Source organism: Cyclopterus lumpus, chromosome 3, assembly GCF_009769545.1.
Source record: "Cyclopterus lumpus isolate fCycLum1 chromosome 3, fCycLum1.pri, whole genome shotgun sequence".
In the NCBI taxonomy this organism is placed as follows: Eukaryota; Metazoa; Chordata; class Actinopteri; order Perciformes; family Cyclopteridae; genus Cyclopterus; species Cyclopterus lumpus.
Window position 1 is genome coordinate 12,322,815 of NC_046968.1, and position 16,811 is coordinate 12,339,625.

The 16,811-nt window shown below is 41.8% G+C and overlaps 1 protein-coding gene across 1 annotated transcript in view; it reads left to right on the forward strand.

The window, feature by feature from the left end:
• Positions 1–16,811, forward strand: part of igdcc3 (immunoglobulin superfamily, DCC subclass, member 3) — a 51,629-nt gene that overhangs the window by 427 nt on the left and 34,391 nt on the right. Inside the window, exon 2 of the mRNA XM_034526237.1 lies at positions 4,629–4,934. Within this exon, the coding sequence (XP_034382128.1) occupies positions 4,629–4,934 (306 nt within the window). The remainder of the gene's footprint in view (positions 1–4,628; positions 4,935–16,811) is intronic.

A 16,811-nucleotide genomic window follows, 5' to 3' on the forward strand; every position in this document is an offset into this window, starting at 1 on the left:
GGAGCGATCCGTGCGCCGCTGACCAGTCACCCTGAACTTGGCCCCTCTCCGGGGTCCGTTAGTATTCCGGCTGTAAATGCCAATGTGGACTGAATACTTGGAAGTGTATTCAAAGTTACATGTGGCGTGCGTCCTGCGGAACTTTAAATGTTCGAGCAGACTATCTGTGTTGTTTCCAAGGCATCACTTCAAACGGGCAATATATCAAGTCTAGGTGGCTTATGAGCACCATCATAATACATGGTAGCCACTTGCAACGTGGCCGGCAGAGTGTTTCGTTTGTTTTCATAAGTATGTGGATGGGAGCACGATCAGAGGAACGTAAAGACTCCTCTGTTGAAGGTTTTTGTTGCTACAATAGCTGCGAACTCTGCAGAAAGTGCTTCAAGTTGTCCTCATGACTGTCTTTTAATCAGGTGTCCCAGTATGTTTATAGCCACTTTCAGTGTTATTGTTCAGTACATGTTCTCAATTACACTATTACAAGCACTATTACTGATACTTTAGTGACATTTAAATAAGTGTAGTTTTATGCTTATGAGTGTTACATTAAAAGTTAAAGTAATCAAAATTGCCCACTGCCTAATTCTCCAAAAAACCTTTAAAAAGTGATATACTTTAAGAAGTAGACAGAGTTTGTTTTCATATCAGGGGACTTTCAAAGTGCTGGTGTTGTTGATTGATGAGTCCTTATAGCACACCACCCTGTGGCTGGGTGAAATGACAGTGGGCATGTCTCTGATGATAGAGTACAAGACTGTGGTTATTTCCTGCTGGAGAGAATATTTGTTCAGATTAAATGTCAAAACTGTCCCTCTACTCCTTTAATTTTTTTATTTTTTAGCCCCTTTGTTCACTATGATAGACAGTTTCTCTCTCTTTGTGAGGCCCCTTAATTCAAAGGCAGGAGAGACTATTGAGTATTTGCAAAGCATACCACACAAGGACCCACAATGGCCACGACTGGAATCATAAAGGCATAAATAACATGTTCAGCCAGAGGACTGGGAACAGGAACTTTAGAAACACCGCTCTGTGATGGATGTGGTTCCTATCTAACCATCCCATTAAAGAATTGACGCGTCAGAGATTAGATTCAGTTAAGATGAAGGCACTTTTTATGACATTTCAAGCAGAGTTGATAAGAAGTAATAGGAGGAATATTTGCATTATAGCTCTTTCATGGCACGAGGAGCTGAAACTCTAAGGTGAAATGACATCATTCAGAGGATCTCATGATCTAAAAGTTTGAGTGTATCAAAGGGCAAGTGTTTGCTTTAAATGTGATATTACCATATCAGTGGTAAATCAAGGCATGTGAGAGAAAAATATTGAGAACTTTCACCTCATAACTGTTTATGTCCGTGATCTTTGAAGTATCTAGAAACTCATTAATTATAATCCAAAGCAACCGGTATGTAGTTTATAGAAAGATACTACAGATGAATACTGTGAGACAAGATTGTACAACATTGAGAGGTGAATTGTGCAACAGCTGCACTCCATACCAGCATGCCAACACATGGACTATTTCTCAGCATTCATGTGCTGCATTTTAATACCAATATGACCGTCATTTCTGTTTAATCATCGCTGAGCTGCTGCTATTATAACAAGCGAATAGCAGCCCTCTTGAAACTACATGCCCATGAGTATTAAGGAAGCTAGAAAGGAAAGGTATTGATTAATAATTTGTCAAGCAGAAGCCTATAGGTGAGAATACAATCAATGCTGCATGCATGATCTATATACTTTGCTGTTTCAGCCATACACACATATACTTGATCTAAATGCAAATATATGACTTTTGCTGTGCATGGTTGAAGGCACCTTTATATTGATATTTCATAACTGTGTACCGTAAGTCTATTTCTGTTTAATACTCTCCATGTTTAAAATCTAGTTGGCATGCATAATTTTCACATTTCCATCTACAGTTCAGTGAGATTAATGGAGGTTAAATGGAGTGTAGAATACATGTATCCACATTTACAACACATCTAACATGATGGAATCTGCAGCAGTCCGTCAAAGCAAATTCAATTGGTTATTTAGAAATACAGCATGTTGTATTTGTTAATATGGTGAATATTTAAGAGTGAGCTGCAACATATGGATGCTGAGAGGGCAAGGGGGGTAAGCAGGTCATTTCACAAACTACCACAGGTACTATTCTAATATGTTGTGTAGCATTTATAAGATGTGTGTATTAAATCTAAACAATTTAAACACTTTTATTTCCCAAAGGGGCATCATACGATACGATATGATGCCGCCAAGCCGTTTTCTTGCCAGAAGCCTGTGGCGTGTCCTCAGCTCACGGAGCTCTATCGATGGTACTTGTGTGCTAACTCCATCTGTCTGGCAGGAGCTTGTGTGTGATCCTCGCTTTACTGTTGCAGCAGTAAAACTTTGTGCCAGCCAGTCACACTTATCTGTCAATAGTAAGCCAGAGCATGAGCCACACTTGGCCAACACTTGTCTCTGGTCTCACCCAGTAATCCAACATTAGTGTCTCTTTCCTCTGCATTAGGATGTATGTGTGTGTGTGTGTCTCTCCTTATCTAACCATGAAAATCCACGGCTGTGTAGTCTTGTGTCTGTGAACATGTGTTTCTGTGGATAGGCCGTGTTCTTGCCACCAGTTTCCACAGCTGTGCTCTCCTCCGCTCACCCTCTGGATGCTCAGCACTCACAGGTGGCTTTAACCTACACCACACAGAGCAACATGCCTTCCCCTTGTTTCTTTTGGCCTCTCTTATCTCCTTTCTCTCATTTGGGTCTGTCAGATGATTCAGCACTGTATCCAAACAGATTTTCTCTAATCTTGTTCACACTGTTGATTGTAACCTTCTCCCCATCCAGAGCTCAGCATTACACTAGCCAGTTACTCTAGCAACAAGCATTATTCATTAGGAAAGCCCAATAACCTTTACATAGTTTGAGCTAATGGAAGAAACTGATTGGCTTAATTGAAGTAACAAGGAAGTATATCAACATCAATAAAATTGTTTAATCAACTCTGAATCAATGCCATTGTAACCCATTGCTCACTCAACTGTGAACCTTGTTTGCTGCAAGGTGTGATAACATTGACTAATGCCTTTTGACAGCGTTGGAAGCTGTAAATGCGAAGCCTCCAATATATGTCAATCTGATCTGATGGAAAACACTCATCTGTGTTACACACTCAAATGTGTCCTGAAGCATTTTGTTCAGTGTATATAATACTTTATTTGATAACTATCCATAAAGTGTGACTGACTGGATGTGTGGCTGCAGGCTCTTTGAATGCTATGTGAAAACATCTGATCTTTGTTGGACCAGAAGAGATGGAGCTCATGTGGCCAGCATCAGGTTTTGGAGAGTGGGATCACTGCCTGCCAGCTAAGGGTTAAATATTTCTTCACCACTACCCCCTTGTTTTCCTCAAGTGGCAGCACTGATGTCTCTCTGGTCCCATGGCCATTTACTTTCCGTACATGTTGAGTGAAAAAGAAAAAGGAGGGGGATGGGGGGGTCACATAAAGAGAGGAGAGCAAGAAGAGAGGTAGAATACATGTTTATTTGCTTTATACTCTATATGTAATCTTCATAGAGGAGTGTGTCAATGAATTCCTTGTCTGCACCTAAGGGGAAGTATTTTTCGGCTGGAATTTGAGGGATGAAGCCGGAGGTTCTCTGTTTTGACCCTTGTGCTTGCCCCCTCTCCCCCCCCCCCCCCATGACCCTCCCCTAGCCCTGCTCCTACCAGATTCCAGGGCCTGGGGCAGAGACTGGTAGTGCTTAGTCCATCAGCAGCTGAAACATGATACCAAGAGAGCCCACTAAGCCCCTCTTTTATAGTACCACGTCAGGTCAGGCTGTTTACATCCTTTATTTATTGTTCTCCTGCTCCCTCTTTTTTACCCTCAGAAACTGCAAATACAAAAAAAACGGTTCCCCTCACGTTTCTATAAAGTGGGACGCATCACTACGAATACATTTAGTCACATATGATCTGGTGTCGAGTAGTAAAAAAGAACACAGCTATCACGGTGACAAAGTTGTTGCCGTCAGTATCACATACAAGGCTGTGTGTGTGTGTGTGTGTGTGTGTGTGTGTGTTTGTGTGTGTGTGTGTGTGTGTGTGTGTGTGTGTGTGTTTGTGTGTGTGTGTGTGTGTGTGTGTGTGTGTGTGTGTGTGTGTGTGTGTGTGTGTGTGTGTGTGTGTGTGTGTGGTACCAGAGTATGTACAGTATGCTCATATGGTGCATTCCTTTGGAACTCCAGCCTGGAGGTAGCTCAGTCAAGGCTTTTTATCCTGTACGGCCTTGTGAGCTGCTATCAGTGATACGACATAAGGAACATTCTTCTTGTTTGGTTGATGTGAAAACAATGTTCAAGGCCTTTGTGATGATCCTGAAGTTAGGAATAGACATGAATGGATGAGTAAATACAGCTTCAGTGTTGTTTGTGGCTGAATATTTACTCGGTGTCCACTAACTATCTTTTTCTCAAGCATTAATGGAGTTTTACCATTACTACTGTGAACAAACTAAGAGATGAAAAAGACCTTGTTTGGCACCTCTTTTTTACAAGGTTAAGAATGAACCTTCATATATGTGTGTGTGTGTGTGTCTCTCCAGGTGTGATGTGTGAAGCGGAGCTCTCCTTCACGCTGGAGCCCAGTGACATCATTGCTGTGCAGGAGCAGCCCCTCATGCTCCACTGCCAGGTGGACGGCATCCCCCCAATCACGACCCAGTGGAGGCACAACGGTCTGCGTTTAACTCAGGATCAGCATCACGTCACCTTCATCAATGGCTCACTCCTGATCGCTCACTTCCAGAAGACCAAATCCCATGGCTCATCTGACGAGGGTGACTACGAGTGTGTGGCCCAGAATTCTTTTGGGCTGGTGGTGAGCCGCAAGGCTCGTATTCAGGCAGCCAGTAAGTCTCTTCCTTTGTCTTTTAGTGATGTAAGATGTATGACACTTGTATGGGCGGGATGTTACGTTTAGTTTGATTGCCTACATTCACACATGAGAGCAGTATCCATCTTTCATCCAACTTTCTTTAAAGGAAATACTACAAAATGTAATCCGCTTTTGAACCTGTGTGTGTTAGTTGTTGTTATCCTTTAATTCCGATTTAACTTCATCCTGAATTATCTTATTATCTTGAGATAAATACCAACTCAATAGTTTGTCTGGGATTAATCTGGTTGTCAGTTTGTCGTCCCAAGTGTCAGAAAAATAAATCATAACTGAGCAATGCGGGTATGACACAAGCAGAATCTGCAAACACTTGCATATGTTTGATTAAGTTGTGATCTGTGTTCCCGACAAATGTAAACAATGTAATTCAAAAATTAAATAATCACATTACTCTACAGTGCCGTTAATCAGGGTAATGATGTGCTGTAAATGCACGTATTTTTCCTGGGCGTGGAGTCATATATTTGAATACCATTCTTTGTGTGTAATGAACTTTCCGATGCTCATCTACAGTGCTGCTTAGAAATTCAAGCTTTTGAGTTTAGCATTAACAAGCGCTCATGCTGAGAGTCTCCAAGCTGCTTTGTAAAAGTGCAATAAGCTTGAAGCAACTCAGCAGCCCACTCGCTGGTGGAGGCATCCAGATAAATCTTCTCTTGCTTGACCACCAAATCTCTTATTTGAAGTCACTCTAGTTCAGCATTACTTTCTCAGCATTGTTGCCATGGTTTATTTACATTTTCATCATATCACAGTCAATCTGACTGTCTGTACTCCTGGATGTGCACATTCCTCTGTGGACACACAGAGCTTCACACAGCTTTAGTGATACTGTTCAACTTCAGCTTTTTGAAGGCTCTGTTATATATACTCTGTAAAACAGAGATGGACAAAGGCTCGCAGAAGCCTGTTGATTCCCGGGCTGTGTGTAGACAGCACACTGCTGTGCTGTTGTGGCCAATACAGCTTTTCCACTCAGCAGGATAGGGAGGTTAGCGTGGATATCTCACTGGCCAAAGGGAAAAGTCATTTCAGCTCAGTGGCTGGCGCTGTCAAACACATGCAACCTTTTAAGGCCTCCCCTTCCTTTTCAAAGGTCAGGCTTAAGCAGCTATTTAATTGCATTTCTTTTTTTATTGTGCTTCTGGAAAAAGTCTTCAGTATAGTCCGCCTAATTTTTTTCTCACAGAATTGCTTTGTCATAGTGGTAAGAAAGCATGAGGAAGAGGAACAATCCTTAGATTTATGAACACAGAGTTCATCACCTGAACAAGCTGCAGAGAAAACAATCAACTTATCCTTATGATCTGCACTGTCAATGTACAGTGTAATATGTATGACTTTAATATCTGATAGCATTCACATTTGACATTTGTCTTGTATTTCCTTGATATTTTCATCATATTTTAAGGTGTTTGAAGGTCATCTCAAATGTTGCCTCACAAATTGTGTGTCAGTAATATTCCTCAAATTAAACCTTTTAATTCAAGAGATCAATACTGTATGAGCATGAACAATTTTAAATCATGCGAGCATGGAGCAATCCTGCGCCACTCATCTGTCGCTAAAAGGCTATGATGTGAATACTGATTTAATCTTGGCGAATGAACCTGACCTGGAGCGCTCCTTGGCTAAAGTTCAAAATCATTCATGGTGGAAGTATTTTGTTTTGGCGGGGGCTTTTGCTCTTCCTGTTGTCTTGTATTGATTGGGAAGGCACTGAAGGATTACTAAAAGTCACATTCTGACCCCTGACCTTTTGGGTGGTATTGAGAAGTCTTTGAGGGCGAGGCATTGAATGAGTAGAGCTTCTGCTGGCATGGCTGTCTTTCCCTCCTTAATGGAGTCTCACTTCTATCAAGGAAGCAAGAAGCCATCACAGTGAAAATAATCCTCCAGGATTTTTTTTTTTTTTACCAATTTGTGTTCCTAATCATTACTCACTAATACCTATTTGTATTTTGGAAGATTTGCCATAAAACAGTAATGTTGGTATTTCTCTGAATTTCACTAGGTCTTTTTGTTTTCATTGCGTTGATGTGTAGACAAAATGCCCCACTTCTTTGTAAAGTCCTATTGATGAGGCTTTCTTTGCACTATTAGTTGTGGTAGTTGACTGCCAGTCAAACCTAGTGATATTGTATTTGACCTGTTATGTCACATATTTCCACCATTCATATGTTGGCATAACAGATTTCCTACCTGCAGTCTCGGAAAGGCTTTATGGATGATTTATTTAACTGCACATTCAGAAGAAAAAAAGTAATTGTCCTTCAATTCTCAGCTCTGTTCACACCTCAGCCTCTAGGTTCCTGCAGGCGATGGTTCAGTAAGTGTTCCCCTGTTGATCAAGCCTTTAATTAGTTTTTGGTCTTCAATATAAGGTCTTAAAGTATATTCTACAGGGATTCGGGCAATCACCGATCTGTGTCATCTCCTGCCCCACCAGATTTCTTTACTGGACATAAATTATTTTATGTTTTCATTTGGTTTATGAAGAGAAATGGCCCAAAACTAGTTAATGCTCTCCTTACAAAGATCACTAACTAGTGTTTGTTTCTTTTTCTGTTCCAAGTGTTTGTTAATGTTGATGTTTTCTTTGTGTTTTTGAGGTAATTTGCTGTGTTATAGTCCCTCTTACAACAGCTCTGACTTGTACCACTGTGATGCAATGGGTGGTGTGATTACTGAAGCCTCTTTATAGCCCTCCCAGTGGATAAAGCTTCCATCTTACCCTCCACACTACCTCCCTCCATAAATTTCACTTTTTATTTGCTTGACAACCGTTTGTGTGAGCTCACTGTCGGGGACTGGTATAGGACGGACTCCCCGTTGCCCCTCTAAATTGGCGGTCGGTCCAGGAAACTCTTTTTTCTTCTAAATGTTATCTCTTTGATGGTCGGTTTCTCTCTCTCTCTCTCTCTCTCTCTCTCTCTCTCTCTCTCTCTCTTTCCTCAGTTTCTCTAGGACCTCCTCATTAGCTTACGTTCAGGAAGCTTTTCATCATTTGGATGAATGACAAGCCTGGTACAGTGGGCCTGGACGGGGCTACTGCCCCTCCCCCACAGCACACCCGCGTCACCAGGCAACACACCACAAAAGCCCCCCCTGTTACAAAATAGCTTTTAGGATCAATTGAATTGACTTGCTTTTGTCTGTTTGTCTGGAATTAATTGGAAAGAGTTGAAGTTTTGTTCTGCGTCTTCTTCCCCAGTCCTATCCATATGTGGAGACGGCAATTGACTTCAGGAAACATTCCAAAAAAGATATGAAGTGTCCTAATAAAAGGCAGTGCTAACATGAGGATAGTGAAAAAAAGAAGCAATAAATGCAAGTTCAATAACTCTGCATTATCCGTGTTATTTATTTTATTGACTGCTTCGGTAATAGATATAAAGCCCTGGTGAATTTAACTGCCGTTATAATGGTAGGCTCTTGAATGAGACTTTCATAAAAACAGAAAAACCCAGGGGGCTGTAAAGGATGAAATGGGAGAAGACACAGGATGCCTGTAAAAGTCTCAATTGCCTCCCATCCCTCCCACTTGTATAAATGTAACTCCTTTTAGTGGTATGAATGTAAATGTATACATATATTTATAAAGTGTGACGTCGACCGGGCAGAGTCCGATAGAAGCCTCATATGTGGCCGTGGCAGAAGGTGAGACGTTGCAATATGCTACATTTAAAAGGTACGTGGATGGATTGCCACTAGCAGCTACTCAGATTCAGACAGCAGTTGGTGAAAGTGATTCATGGGGAGCTCCTGTCAGTGTATGTTGGAGTGTTTGTACGTGTGCATGTGTTTGGAGGGTCGACGGTGGCTCTCCATCACCATCCGACCTTCCTGTTCCCTACCCCTTTCATGGCCTCCTGCCTGGTTGAATTGTGAAGCGCTATCCCCACATCTCCTTGTAGCTCCCTTTGTCTGCCAAACCCCGCCCTCGATATGCCCCCCCCCCCCCCCCCTGCTCTTCTCTGCTCGCTTGCCACGAAGCGAGTCATCTCTCTGTCATATAGATTAGCTAACTAAATGCCATATACGCTTGTTTTGACATTTAAACATGAAGCCTCGTAGTGTTTTCTTTAATCCTTGGAAAATCAAGATTAGTTCATGCAGCAGACCTGCTGCAATATTGACATTGCAGCATTAGTAACTTCATTTATTGCGATTTGGAGCATTGCCACAACACCAATATAGAATAGTCAACGTTGTATTCTTCTCACTGATATCATTGCTCCGAATGATCTCCCTGTCTAGAAAACAACACGTTAGTAGTAGTGCATACGGCCATGTGAGTGCCCTGTTCCTTCCTTTCTGCAGGTGTGCGGCTGATGTTAAGCCCGAATGTTCCCTCCTGCTGTGTGGTCCACCAAAGATTGAGGAAGAAAGAGATCTTCTCTTCTTTTTTTACTGCATTAGGTGGGCAGAAGGGATGAGAGCTCTGACCTCCGAAATTGGTTTATTACTGTACACCTGCAGACTAAATACTCAGATCTCAGATATGCATGCTCTATTTGAGTTGATTAAGAATTGGCTACAGGGTGTACGATATTGTATTACTTGTTATAGAGTAGTAACCAGCCTTTCAGAAGTGGTTCAAAGCGGGTCCCTTTCCTATACTCTGTTATAGGGTAAACAACTGCTGGTGTCATTGTCTCCCTCTGTTTCTCTCTCTCTCTCTCTCTCTCTCTCTCTCTCTCTCTCTCCTTCCCTTTCTCTCCAATGCCTATAAACAAGATGTTTGTCCTCTGTGGGTTGCTTTTTTCTCAGGGAGCTGTTTAAGCACAGCAATACATCCCTAATGCCAGCTCTGGATATTTGCATTGAATAATGCTTAAGCTGAACAACACTCCTGTGGAGAAGGGGCAGGACGAATCCCTATTATATCTGAAGATGACACATTGACCTTGAAGCTGTGAAAATGGGATCCCATACTGCTCATAGTACGCCTTATTGTCTTGGTGTACTATACGTATTGTTATGGTGGGGAACAGTGAGATGCAATGTGAAATCCTCATTGGATTTCCAAATCATTCCAGACAGTTGCATCATTTTCAAATTTATTACCATACAATTTTTTATACAATGCATTAATTACTATTTACATTGTATAACAATACAGATAATGCTGAATGGTTGGAAACAAAAAGTGCAATTCACCTACTTTTTTTTCTTTAATCCTCCATCTCTAAATGTCATCTCTGAATGAACCCCTAATATAACGACATCAAGAGCAAAATGGTTAATAGTGTGCTTATATTTTGAGCTATGCTGACAAGACTCCAGCCACGCTCAGAGCCCAGACATACACAGAGAGCTATAAACATCTCTTGTGAGAAGGAGCTGCCTCATAATATGAGCGATGAGCTGCTGTGTGAAGAGGGCACCCTTAAGCACTAAAAATATCTAACTGTGAAAACGACATCACTTGGAAAATAAAGACATTAAACAGGTGAAGGAACACTGAAGAGTGGTGAAACAACTGGGTGATGGAAATATTGAACTGCTCAAAATAGCATGTTTCTTATTCCTCTCGGTGCACTGTCTTCATGTTTGACATGGCTTTAATCCTGCTCACAGTGATATAATAGCAACTGTAATCGTATGATATGTTTGTTTATAGAGCGCTTGACAAATATGTGTACAATACACATACAAGTCAGGGCATAACAAATAAGATGTACATTTAAACCAACTACACATTTATTTTAGTTGCATTAAAACCACATAATCATAAAGAAAAGAAAGTAAAGATTATAACATGACAACCAACTTAATCACTTATCACATGTCATGTGAGAAAAAGACAGACATTAAGTGAGTAAACTTGAGTATCGTCCTTCAATCATCAACATCCTGAATGGCAGTCAATTTTTGAATGACTTAAATCATTTTAAATGTTTTCAAACATTTGATTTGTCTTTTTAGTGGTGCTTTTTTAGATATTTAGGAGACACATTTAGCTCTTATCCAGAACATCTTTAAATGCCTTTTATGTCATTATATGCTGCTCCCTGCAGCAGCTGCTCTCATCAGCTGTGTACACTGTAGCTGATCATCCAGATAATGTCCATTCAGATGATGCCTTTTCATATATTTCATTGCCATACTGAGCAGCATTAACTTTGAGAAAGAGACTTTCAATGCTAAACAAGTGTTTAAGCGCACGTGTGGTTTAAAAAAATTAAACAGAACATCTTTAGCTTTTCTCTACACAAGGATCAGCCTAAAATAAGATCAGGTGTCAGTTCAAGTTCAAGTTCAGAAAAGGGATTTCACCCTTTGTTTAAAGTTTGTGTAGCATGTGTATGTTTGTCTGTGTGTCTGTCAATGGATGTGTGGATCTGACTGCATCTGTGCTTGTGTATTGGGCAAAGTAATACGGTCTGTGGTGGTCTCCGGATGTCTCCGGACCACCCTTTACTCAAACAAACAAATCAAAAGGGGGCCTAAAGTTCCTTCTGCCTGCTTTTAAGGCTCATGGGATGAATTCCTGAGTAATATAGAGGGGAAAGGTGAAAGAGAGAGCTGAGGCTGGGCCAAAGGTTGGAAGGGTCGGGCCAGTCCCTGAATGCTGGAGTCTGGCTTTACAATCTATACACGGCGATCTTGGTTTGAGTTGGATAAATCCAGCATGATGTGTTTGTCTTGACCAAGTATGTGTTTGTTTTCATGCCTGCGTCATGCCAGTTTCATTATCTTTAGGTCACCTGGCCCCTTGGAAGAGTGTGTTTGAAGATCTGTCCTCCAGACAAGAGCAGGGTTTTGTTTGGTCCCAACTTCTTTAAGGTCCTATTTTAGAGTTTGAACTGTCATTTAGTGTTGATCAAAATGAAGATGTGGTTTAGGTTTAGGTTGGGCAACACCAGAGAATTAATTTTGTCAACATGGGATTCTCCTCAGGAGGATATGTTGATGTATATTGAGTGTGTTGTTCCTATGATTCCAGGCTTCACCAGGGGCCTGGCCAGTTCTGCACCATCACCGCGCTTCACTACACTTAACAACGCCTTTATGGCCAGATTGGGCCGTTAAAAGCCTTAACAGGGTCTGCTCCATCCACCAATAAAAACAAGAAAACTCCCTCTTCCTGTCTTTTCCTTTGGCCGACATTTTGTTTAGCATGTGTAAAATGTGTAATAAGGACAAAGACAGACAGGAGGTGGAGGTATTAAAAGTAGAGATAATAGTAAACAAAATAGTGTTCTATTATATGATTATGTCTTCCTCAGTTGTTCACACACACACACACACACACACACACAAATAGGGCCCCTCAGTCCAGTTTTCTACTTGTTGTTTAAGCAGGGATCAGGAAATCTTTCTATGGTGGCAAATAAGCAGACGAGCTGGAGACAAAGGCCAGTCAGTGATGGGCAGGCTGCGGCTCTCCTTTGGGCCTCGGCCACCTCTCCCCTCTCTAGCCTGTGTGTTTGTGTGTGTTGGGGTACCTCTCTGAGCGTATTGTTAGTTGTGAAATGCAGGGCATTGGAGTGGCTGGGAACAGGCAGAGGCTGTGGAGATGTGCAGCCTCTGGTGGCTCTGCTTTGTGTTGGTGGCCTGGGCGTTTGTTCTCCTGACCGCCTCAGCTAGCTGTGGCTGAGGCCCCCTTTTGTCACTGCTGACTCTGGGTGGGTGTGTTTTTTCCTTGCACCCTCCCTTCTCCTTCTTCTCCCTCTGTTTCAGCATTGACTCAGAAATAGAGGGGTCAGAGGTCATGAGGGGCTGGACAACAGGGAGGGGGGTTTATCTGGGAAACGGTGACCTTTTTGTGTGCACTAGGGCAGAATACCCCTCCCCTTTTTTTTTATTCTCCTCCGAGTACGATTCCCCTCCTCCACAACTCAGCCTCCTGCTCATTCCCCAGTGGGGACCCATCCCCCTGTCTGCTGGCCCCGGGGCAGTGGCAGTGACCTTGGCTTTGGCTGTGAAATAAGGTGGCCCAAACCTGCCACAGCATCACAGCTCTCACTCTGTGCAAACAAGGAACGCAGCAGCCCAAAATAAGCACATTTTCACTCACTCACTCTGAAAGGACATTTATTTGTCTCTCATGTTTTTCATCAACGGCTTCTTAGCTAGTCGCTGTGAATAAGTCAGCTCCATAAAACAATTACTTTCTTAACGTCTAGTACTTCTGTTATTTTCAAAAGTGTTTCATTCAAAACATCACAAAGTGACTGACTGATGTTGTACTTGGCTTGATGGCTCGAAATGTCTGTAATTATTTTTAATTGTTTCCTCACACAATTCTAATGCTATAGTTCTGCATTGATGCTATTAATTTAGCAGAATCGTGGTGGAAGAATAGTTTTTCACTTTCACTGCAAAGGGAATAATGAGGAAGGCCGAGTATGATTACTGTGAGAGATTGGGGAGAAATTATTGAATGGATTCAGGATCTCTATGTCTTGTGTGCATGCTTTGTAAGCATCTTTACAAACAAATTCTGAAATAAGGGATGTTTGTAAGAAAAAAAACAATCTTTACTCTTGTTTCTCCACAGTTGTCACATCGGAACAAAGCACCTGAAGTGTTTGGGGTTAAAAGCCTGTCAGGCTCCAGTGTGTGTGGAGTCGGTCAGCGGGGATGAAATGAATTCCACAGGAACCAATTAAAAGAGGTTGCTGCTGGCTTAGAATGAAAGATTTCTGCGATGGTCAATTACGTCCTGCAAACAACCTGTTTGCAATGGCTGTAGTTTTGTTGTTAGCATGTATCACTATTGGAAATCTAATGATCAAGCAGTTTATAATTCCATCTTTTATTTCAAATTATTATAACTGTCAATGGATGATTTTGGTGAAATAAGAATGTAATGAGTAGTTTCTCATCAGCATATAACAGACAAAAGCAGTGCTTTAAAATAATAAATGAACAACCATGTTGCCCAGCAACCCATGTTTATGAAGAAAGCCTGCAGTGACAATCAATTATTTTGATAGTCAATCCGAGGTCTAAACAATCACTTATTCCAGCTTCTCAGCTTGTCTTGTGTCATACTAAATCTATTGTCTTTACGTTTTGGACTGTTGTTTGGACAAAACAAGACATTTAAAGACGTCATCTTGGGCTTCAGCAAATTGTAATCTGTATTTTTTTTAAGGGTAATTTATTAATTAATATAATAATCACCAGATTATAAATAATTGCAGCATGGCAAGGCAAGTTTATTTATAGAGCACAAAGTACCATGTGCATTGATTACTGTGTGATACAACATGATACAACATGATACACTTCATTTGACTTTTCTATAACGGAGGAGTTAATTCAATCACGATGTGTAAGTGACTTAGAGCAAGTAGACCACAGCAAAGCAAGCGCCCATCAGTAAACCATGTAAGGGAGATGAAAGTGGAGAGAGGTGGGGAGTAAAATAGATGGAGCATGTGTCTCAAATGATCTCCGGGCCCCTCTGGCTCTGGAGGCTGGACCTTGAACCAGGAAGGAACATTCCATTCTGATGCTGTGCTGTGACCTCCTGACCCCGGCAGCTTTGTTTCTAGGGCAGCTTTCGACAGGCAGCAAGATGCAAAGCAACAGTGGCTGGGTCGCTTAGCTTGAGGTAGCACACCTTTGCCGATGGAACATGCCGGAAAGCTGCTCCCCTGACCTCCCACTCGTAATTTCTCAGTGTAACTTGCACATTACCTACCCTTAAGATCAAATACATGCACTGACATGTGCACACTCTTGCATGGGCTCATGCTAGTAAAAAACAGGAACTAATGTGTGAGCATTCCCTCTACACATAGACATGTTACTGAGGCCCATTTTTCTCCCTGAATGCACCGTGAAACATTTTATTTAATTCGCACCTGAAGTGATGTAGTAGCAATTTAAGAATCCATCATAACAGACATTTCAACTCTCTCAGTAGCCGCTCGGAGGATCAAATGTGTTTATTTTATCATCACATAAAGAATTTGTATCATCTGTCCAACTGAAGTCTTTAATCATATTTATGAATGTATTTTCTTTTAAAGAAGTGGGTTCATGTCTTGTGTTGGTAAGTCGTAAGGCGGACCATTTCATTGCTTCCACGTGAAAAGATGAAACATGATGCTAGCAGTGTAATAGCCCTCTCCATTTGCCAGCATTATTTGTGAGTGGGAAGACAGTTTTAGAGGATGAGCTGGCTGATGGCAGGTTGGAGGAGCCCAGTGATATGTGACAGATTATGCTAGTGCTCCTCCCATCCACTGCAGGGAATAGACCAGAGGAGAGTACGGCACCTCTGCGAGCTGCGCGTGTGTTCTGTGTCATCCTCTGTGTCTTCAGGACATTATTTTACATCATATCTGATAACAGAATGCAGACACATTGATATGCAAGTGAGGGACAGCCAAGAAATATCCTGTGTTAATTTCAGTTAGGGAAACGCTTATTTGAAAATATGGAAACATTTTCCATGAACATATTTGACAATGAGGTCAATTGTTAGTTGTAGCTCTAAGGTGGTCTATGCAAACTATCACACCTAATACAAAATATCTCAAGAATTAACCCCAAATACATGTTTCGAGCTGCTTGGAATCACAATTAGTCTGTTTAATCGAGCACAAATTGATTGAGTAATTGACTTGTATTTACAGTAGAAATACAATTACAGAGACAAAGCCTGTATTTTTTCCATTGTAAATGTCTTGGGATTTATTTTTCCGTAGAATAAAAAGAAATTCTCTCAATTTATGTAAATCCGTAGCAGCTCTTTGTTTACTCAAGTCCTGAAAATGGTATTTCACTATCTGATAGAACAGATATGCCCTCGTTACAAATACAGTATGTGCACAGTCTTTGTTTGCACACCACTGTAGGTAGAGGCGGAGGCAGAGACAAAGGGCTTTCATTTCTCACCCACTGTCTTGTAACACTAAGTGGTTATGACAGGACCTGCACTTGCCTTTCCTCTTTCCTCTTTCTTCTCATCTGCTCCTCTTCCTCTCTGGTTATTTTTCCTGCTGAATTCATATGAACTAGGTTCTGTGCAGTGGGCGTGGCAGCGGAGTCGCACATGTGCCTACAAAATTAATTTGGGGTTACTGGCTGCATATTAGCATGAATTCATCGGGATTAGCCAGTTTGGCGTGGGGGGCTGGGTTCCTCAGATCGGTGAGGGGCAGTAATATCCCTGGTGACCACAGTCAGCCGGCAGCCTGAATGGAGGGACAGAAGGAGGGAATAGACAAGAATAGGGTGCAGATTTTGAGGTTCCAGCTGTCTCAACTAGAGGATGTTGTGGTGAGAATAACCTGACATCACAAAGGGAGGCGATGCCAATTCCCCATTACATTAACGGCTGCTGCTCTCTTTGTCATTATCCTAAATGGTCCATGCTCTTAAATGACTGCTGTCACTGTAGCGGTTTTATTACGCAGCCTCTCTCTTTGCTCCATGTTATGCATTTAAGTATGAGCCTTCAGCATGCACAACATTGCTTTCTCGTGTACATGAATGTGGACCTATGATGCTACAAGTCCCTAAAGGCATGCAGTGGTTGGCAGAAGGATGTCCCACCTATCGTATTTATCATGATTGATGTCACAGCATCTCTCCTCCCAATAATTGAGCTCATATTACAATAATAGAGCATCTGGGTTTTTCTACTTCCTGTCTTTATCCTCCATTTAGCCCCGTATGAGCCAGAGCAAGACCATTTACCAAGCCAAACGATTTGTTTATGAAGCACTATTGTGTTTTATGGTCTCTCTCATTCCTTCGTCATCAGTCCACCCTTGTCTTTGTCACAGCTGCAAGCTCCTCCTTTCCTATGTTTTTGTCCCATTGCCCCCCCCCCCCCCCCCCCCCCCCCCCCCCCCCCCCA